We start from the raw sequence: 7,986 nt of genomic DNA, 5'->3' as shown, positions 1-7,986 counted from the left end.
AGGAGTGGGTGATAAATACAGAAGTGGTGCATATGTTTCTGTTATACTTTTCCTCTAATTGTTCCACTCCTGGTTTTGGCTTACAAATACTGATGAAAAATCCTGATGCAATCCTGAACGTGGACACATACCTAAGGAGAATTTTAGCTTCCAGCTTTGTGGAAGGCCCTTTTCTGTTCCCCATGATGGTATCCAGTGCACAAGCTCCATACAGACAAGGAGGGAGCATCTGGTAATAACATGACCGCACAGAGCCAGGACCCCATCAACACCCATAGATTACAATGGGAGAGTTGTATGAATTTTCAGATGCATGCTGTGATTTTTTTTTTTTCCACATGCAGATTCACTCAAAAAAAAAAAAAAAAAAAAAAGAGACAACCCTACAACAATAATGTATGGAAATCAGTTTATTAAAAACACAATAAAACCTTCAGTAACACCTCTGATCAGTAACGCTCGATCACACCCTGAATACAGAATTTGTGTCACCCCGATATACAGCTTTGATTCATAAAACACTATAAACCTGTCATTTGCTACCCACAGCCCTCCATCTGTTGTGAAACTGCAGGTCCCAGTATGGCACTTAAGTGGTACATTATTGCTGGGACTTGTAGTTCCATAACCACCAGGAAAGCCCCAATTGGCAATAATTGTAAAATCATTGGAGGAAATACTTCATACAGAAACAAGAAATAAGGAGAGAGGACGTCCTCCCTGCAGCAGCGGCAAAGCGTCGCACCAACGCATCTCCCCACACATCAGCGAGTACGGGCCTTTACATCCGTGTAATAAAGATTAAAAAGGCTTGACACCTGCTTGTGTGAACGGCACCCCCCACAGGAGGACCTCGCTGCCTTCATCCCAAATTAAAAAAAAAAAAAACCCACACTGAGTCCAAATAAATAAAAGTGAATTGGGTGAAAGGTCTTCAGGCTTTAATCCCCCTTAGAGTTTGCACTAGCTAAAAAAATAAAATCAGATGAGCCTTCCTTATACTCCGTGGCCCAAATGCCACCTCTCCGCTACTGCCCCTGGTCTTTGCCGACATGGCTGCAGTGGTGACGTCAGCTAGTTGTTAGGGTTAGTGACCTAGTGTGGTCCATGTCCACAGAGCTGCTGAGCCCAGCGTTTTGTCAGTCAAAAACTGCACTGAAAAAAAATAAAATAAATCATACATAATGCCGCCATAATGGCAATAGGCGCTGTCGCACACTAATACAAGATAATGGCGACTGAGTCTGAACAGAAGCCTTAGCATTATGCTCCTTCCATAAACCGAGTGTACAAGCAGCAGACCCAACTGAATGGCGACCCAGGGGTCCGGTCAGGGTTCCTCACCTGCTACGTTTCCATAGAAAAAACATTGGATTGTACAAAAAGATCAAGATACAAAACTGTAGAAAGCGCCCGAGTGCAGTCATCGTATAAGGCAGATGTCCACCATGCAGAACTTGGCTCGGCAGGTGGGGCAGTGCACGTGGCTGGACAGCCAGGTCTCCGGATGCTGCTGGTCCTGGCGGCTGGCAAACCACTTGCCCATGCAGGTTAAGCACCACATGGGCCGGCAGTAACATTGACGACACTCTCCTTCGTTGGCCTCGTTGCAATATTTCACCAGCTTGATGTTGGCAGTAGTCTGCATGCAGCCAATACAGGGCTCCAGCTCCTGAAACAAGAGGAAACAGGTCCGTTCTTAAAGACTTGGCTGAGGTCTGTCCTTAGGAAAGTTAAATGACAACCAACATTTCTGCCATTATAGCCCTCAAAGATCGTAGTGGCTAGGCCAGCACACCATATCGGTGCCATGTCTGATAGGCAGCAATGTACTACCCATGAGTCAGACCCCTAGAGAACTCCCACCAAATATCCACAAAGGCTGCCGGCAGCCACCACTATGGAGGCTCGCTGCCATTTAACCATTTACATGATGCCAACACTCCGACAGCGGCATTTAAAATGGTTCTGCTGCAGACAATCATGGGGTGGGGTGCCGGTGGGTTCCCAAGGCAGCTTCTTGACCACCAGTATTAAAGAGATTGTCCACCATTGCATTGATGCCCTACCCTTAGGATCTGATTGACTGGGGTCCAGCACTTAGCACCCCACCCGTCAGCTGTGACCGCTGGTTTAAAAAAAAAAAAAAAGGTTACAGGGGTATTGACATCTCCAAGATTCTATCCAAGTATGTAGTAATATTAGCAAATACCTTCAACTAGAAGTGTAGTTTAGTTCTTCTGATTTGCCATGTCACTTATCCCATGTGCAGGGCATCGCAGTAGCTTAGAGATCCATGGCTACGACCACTAACAGTTAGTTGCTAGTGGTTGTAACCATGGATACACAAGCTACTGCAACGCCCTGCGCATGGGGTAAGCAACATAGCAAATCAGAAGAACTATAGTATAACTGGAGGCATTTGCCAATATATTAGATAGGATCTTTTAGATGGGAGTACCCTGTAAGTGGCAAAATTGCAAGTGTGGTTTTGTATGTTTTACCCCTGTGTGGTCTGGAGAGACCTCAGGACAGATGACACTGCTTACCAGAAATGCAGTTCTCCTTGAAGGACGGACGTAGAATTTCTCAGCCAAATATGTGGTTTAGGAGACATCCTGATGGTCTTGGGGCACTTGTGTATGGAAAGAGTGAAGGGGGCTCTGCACTAAGCCAGTGTTGCAAACCCTTAAATTTTAAGAATCTGTGAGGATCCTGGAGGTCCAGTCCCACCATTCATGAAGTGATCAGGAATAGCAGATGACAAGAGGCGGACACGTGAGTGCATGTCCATCTCAGACACTAGAGCCGGTGGTAATGGACGTCCGCCCCTTCCCCCACCCCAGGAATTACCCGGTTGCTCTGCAGCTCGTACACATGATTGTCTTCCACCAGGGAGCGGAAGGTATCCAAGAACATGTCGCTCAGCGTCTGATGTATCACCACGTTGGCTGCGTTCCGTATAGGGGCGTGAAGCTTCTCCCTCAGGTCGCCGTATTCTGTCGAGTTCAATCTGCAAAAACAAGAAATGATGGACCCCTCGTTTCTCTGCCGCTCCCCACAGACTTCAAATCATCACCGAAGCCAAAGTGTTTTTTTGATGGAGGCGACATCTACATGAAGGAGTCTCCAAAATGTCAGATGGCAAATCACCCACTACCAGCGACTAGAGGAGTCCAAGAGTCAAGGGGAACCCACCGATTTACATGGGGGCCAGCTGACCACATACTATGCGTGACCCCCCCCCCCCCCCCCCCCGAGATCAGGACTTAAATCCCAAGAAAATGTGACATGTTTCAGCAGATAGAGCCTACACAGTAAGTGTGAAAATCTTTTCCACTGAGCTTGTAAGCACTGCTCTGAAGCTGCCCAGGATCACAGTTACCAACTAATCCCAGCGTAATGCTTAGGTTGGGATCACACATACACAAGATACGGCCGAGTCTCGCAGGTGAAATCCCTCCTCTGGAGCCAGCACTCCAGAGCGCAGCCGCACAGCAACACATGGAGCCGCACGCTCCGGAGTGCCGGCGCCAGAGGAGGGATTTCACCTGCGAGACTCAGCTGCATCTCACGTATGTCTGATCCCGGCCTTACAAGCTAGGCAGCAGAGGTGGTCGGTCTTAAGGCCCCGTCTCACATAGCGAGATCGCTAGCGAGATCGCTGCTGAGTCACAAGTTTTGTGACGCAACAGCGACCTCCATAGCGATCTCGCTATGTGTGACACGTACCAGCGATCAGGCCCCTGCTGCGAGATCGCTGGTCGTGTCGGAATGGCCTGGACCTTTTTTTGGTCGTTGAGGCCCCGCTGACATCGCTGAATCGGTGTGTGACACCGATCCAGCGATGTCTTCACTGGTAACCAGGGTAAACATCAGGTTACTAAGCGCAGGGCCGCGCTTAGTAACCCGATGTTTACCCTGGTTACCAAAAAAAACAAACAGTACATACTCGCCTTTCGGTGTCCAGGTCCCTTGCCGTCTGCTTCCTGCTCTGACTGAGCCGCCGTACAGTGAGAGCAGAGCGCAGCGGTGACGTCACCGCTGCGCTCTCACTTCTCACTGTACGGCGGCTCAGTCAGAGCAGGAAGCAGACGGCAAGGGACCTGGACACCGAAAGGCGAGTATGTACTGTTTGTTTTTTTTGGTAACCAGGGTAAACATCGGGTTACTAAGCGCGGCCCTGCGCTTAGTAACCCGATGTTTACCCTGGTTACCCGGGTGCTGCAGGGGGACTTCGGCATCGTTGAAGACAGTTTCAACGATGCCGAAGTCGTTCCCCTGATCGTTGGTCGCTGGAGAGCGGTCTGTGTGACAGCTCCCCAGCGACCACACAGCGACTTACCAACGATCACGGCCAGGTCGTATCGCTGGTCGTGATCGTTGGTAAATCGCTTAGTGAGACGGGGCCTTTAGGCAACCAGATGTAAACAAAAAAAAAAAAGTTTATATCTCAAGGACAGCTGCAGGTTTTAAGAAAACAGTAAGTGAAAAAAACACAATTGTAATAAACCTTTAAATGGGTTGTCCATTACTTGAAGACCTATCCTCACAATCACATCTGTGGGGGTCCTACACCAATGAGCTGTTACCAGCTATGACGGCCATATTACAGCCCACACGTTACAGAGGGACCAGCCCTATAGCCATGGCACACCCCAGGCAGAGCAGGGCTTGTAGCACCGGCAGCTCTGCTGTGCCGGGGAGACCCGGTGATGATGTAGCCGCCAGGTCCTACCCGCAGACTTGTATTAGGAGCACACACGCTACCTGATATCGAAAGACCTCACGTAGGGGTTAACGCTGGCCACCAGGATGGTTATAAACTGCACCGGAGTGTTGGAGTCGGGGGACATCTCGTGCTGCCGGGACTCGGTTACAGTCAGGTGAATGTCTTGCTGCTGTGCCACATAGACCTTGTAGGTGGTGACCTTCATCACCCACGTGTCTGTGACGATAATCCGGGCACCGGGGGCCCCTGTTGCAAACTTATCAATTCTTCGGAACTCCCTGTTGATGGAGGAGGCAACGACCGTCCAGTCCGACTGAGGCAGAGCGTGGTGGGACAGGACCTGCGCCAGAGGGTGATTAGTCCACTTCTTCCAAGACCAGTAAAGGGCGAGGCAGCCGGTAATGGACGGGAGGATGACCACAAACAGAGCAAAGACCCTCCAGCCTTCACTGGCAGCATAGAAGTAATACAGCTGCTTCTCCGGGGCGGCCAGGCACATCCCTAGATAATAACCTGGGAATGAGAAGAGCAGGCGTCACCACCCCAACTGCCACAGTACCAGCAGGAGCGGCGCATGCAGGGCAGGGGGGCACAGGCAGTGGTGGGCAAAGGGAAGAGGGGGACACGCAGGCAGAAGAAGAGATGTATGAAGTGACAGGCAGCACACAGGCGGTGCAAGGGGGGGCACAGGCAGCAGAGGAGATGGAGGCGGTGGCACATGGGATGAGCAGACGTAGGTAGTGCAGGCGGCGGAGGAGGAGGACGACCCAGGCGGAGGACGACGAGGACGAGGACCCGCAGGGCAGCACAGGCAGAGGACGAGGACCCGCAGGGTGGCACAGGCAGAGGACCAGCAGGGCGGCACAGGCAGAGGACGGCGGCACAGGCAGAGGACGAGGACCCGCAGGGCGGCACAGGCAGAGGACGGCGGCACAGGCAGAGGAGGACGACCCGCAGGGCGGCACAGGCAGAGGAGGAGGAGGACCTGCAGGCAGCACAGGGGATGCAGGCAGCGGAGGAGGACCACCCGCAGGGCAGCACAGGCAGCGGAGGAGGAGGACCCGCAGGGCAGCACAGGGATACAGGCAGCGGAGGAGGAGGACCCGCAGGGCCGCACAGGGGATGCACACAGTGGAGGGGTAGGACCCGCAGGCGGCCACTCACCCAGGGGCAGCAGAGAGTGCACCATCATAGTGGCCGTGGTTCTCCGCACATGGTACCGGATGAAGGCCGTGTCCTCGATCCCCAGCCAGCCGGACAGCAGGTTCTGCACGGTGATGCCGGCCGAGTGGAACTCATTGGGAGTGAACACGAAGCACACGGCGAACACCACGTAAGCCAAAGTAAAGGTGACGGCCGGGCTCTCCATCACCACACTGCGGAGCAGGGGGAAGTCAGTAACCATAGCACACTTCCGGCCAAGCGTACAGCAGGGCATGCCGGGGATTGTAGTTATACGGCTGTTCTCGGAGTCACGTGACGGTAACCAGCTGTGACACGTACAGCCTGTGATGGATCAGCTCCTGCTGTCACCGTCCTGCTGCACTGTGACGGATCTGCAGCTGTGTGCAGCTGAGGAATGCTCAGCCCTCCTGTACTCTGGGCTCCACAGCTGCACACTGGGCCTGTTCCCCGCCATGTGACGCTTCTGATGCCCCCGGTATAAATCCAGGGAGGGAAGACCCTGCCCCCGAAACCACAGAATACAGAAATAACGTATAATTCGCTTCTTTGCCAAAACACCAGTGACCCCGTCACCCCTGGAGGAGCCGCCATCGATCTTCATCTTTCTTCCCCTCCTCCTCCTCTTTTCTTCCTCCAGCAGTCACTGTACCGGGGTTTGTTTTTCGCAGGACGATTCATCCTACCATATAGTGTAGAGGAAAACGGGAACGATAAATCCCAAATGAAAGGACCCCCCAGCCGTCCGTCCACCGTGGGGTTTTATGTCTTCTTATGTTCCTCGCTGTGATATCCAATTTATTAATTGCATTAAAGGGGTTGTCTGGGACTTTAACATTGATGGCGCGAAGCTTCGGCTACTTTCACACTTGCGTTGTGTGACGCATGTCGCAATGCGTCGTTTTGGAGAAAAAATGCATCCTGCAAAGTTGCCCGCAGGATGCGTTTTTTCTCCATAGACTTTCATTAGCGACGCATTGCGACGGATTGCCACACGCTGTATCCGTCGTGCGACGGTTGCATCGGACCATCGGCACAAAAAAAGTTACATGTAATGTTTTTTGGTGCGTCGTGTCTGCCATTTCCGACCGCGCATGCGCAGCCGGAACTCCACCCCCTCCTCCCCGCACCTCACAATGGGGCAGCGGATGCATTGAAAAACTGCATCCGCTGCCCCCGTTGTGCATTTATTTCTCAACGTGCGTCGGTACGTCGGGCCGATACTAGTATGAAAGTAGCCGAACCAGGTAACCTTGATTACAACGGTGACGCGCCCTAATAGTGGAGGAGAACCTCAGCAGATGACCGCGCTATTACTGAAGATAATCTCTATATAAAGACCAATAAAAATATTACCGCCATATGGTCAGTGACAGATACCAGCCCTACAGAACATGTAAGAGATCACTGCACAGTTACAGATAATGACTTACCGCTGACGTTCCTTCTGATGGAATTGTTCACTTTTCCCGTCTTTTCCATCTGGCCCAGACCGACACAACTTCTTCCAGCTACAACTCGTCTGCAGAGAAAACAACAAAGACACATTTCACTTCTCATATTCCAACCATCACCATCTATTCCCAACCTGCACAAACTCCTCATCCTGCTGATCCCCCAATACTGAGCCACTGCTGCCGTATGTGTCCCTATTACTGCCCCTGATACCCCAATACTGAGCCACTGCTGCTATATGTGTCCATATTACTGCACCTGATACCCCAATACTGAGCCGCTGCTGCCGTATGTGTCCCTATTACTGCCCCTGATCCCCCAATACTGAGCCACTGCTGCCGTATGTGTCCATATTACTGCCCCTGATCCCCCAATACTGAGCCACTGCTGCCGTATGTGTCCCTATTACTGCCCCTGATCCCCCAATACTGAGCCGCTGCTGCCGTATGTGTCCCTATTACTGCCCCTGATCCCCCAATACTGAGCCGCTGCTGCCATATGTGTCCCTATTACTGCACCTGATACCCCAATACTGAGCCGCTGCTGCCGTATGTGTCCCTATTACTGCCCCTGATACCCCAATACTGAGCCGCTGCTGCCGTATGTGTCCCTATTAC

General features: G+C 52.0%; 1 protein-coding gene across 1 annotated transcript; it reads right to left on the bottom strand.

The window, feature by feature from the left end:
- Positions 1–409: 409 nt before the first annotated feature.
- TMEM129 (transmembrane protein 129, E3 ubiquitin ligase) lies at positions 410–6,313 on the bottom strand. The gene is made up of 4 exons (XM_077280201.1): positions 5,897–6,313; positions 4,771–5,245; positions 2,854–3,013; positions 410–1,672 (listed from the first exon to the last, which is right to left on the bottom strand). Exons 1-4 carry the CDS (start codon positions 6,168–6,170, stop codon positions 1,424–1,426), a joined length of 1,158 nt encoding a protein of 385 aa, XP_077136316.1. The 5' UTR covers positions 6,171–6,313; the 3' UTR covers positions 410–1,423.
- Positions 6,314–7,986: the final 1,673 nt, after the last annotated feature.

The sequence above is a fragment of the Ranitomeya variabilis genome, chromosome 1 (genome assembly GCF_051348905.1).
Source record: "Ranitomeya variabilis isolate aRanVar5 chromosome 1, aRanVar5.hap1, whole genome shotgun sequence".
NCBI lineage: Eukaryota > Metazoa > Chordata > Amphibia > Anura > Dendrobatidae > Ranitomeya > Ranitomeya variabilis.
This window is presented reverse-complemented; position numbering and strand designations above follow the sequence as displayed.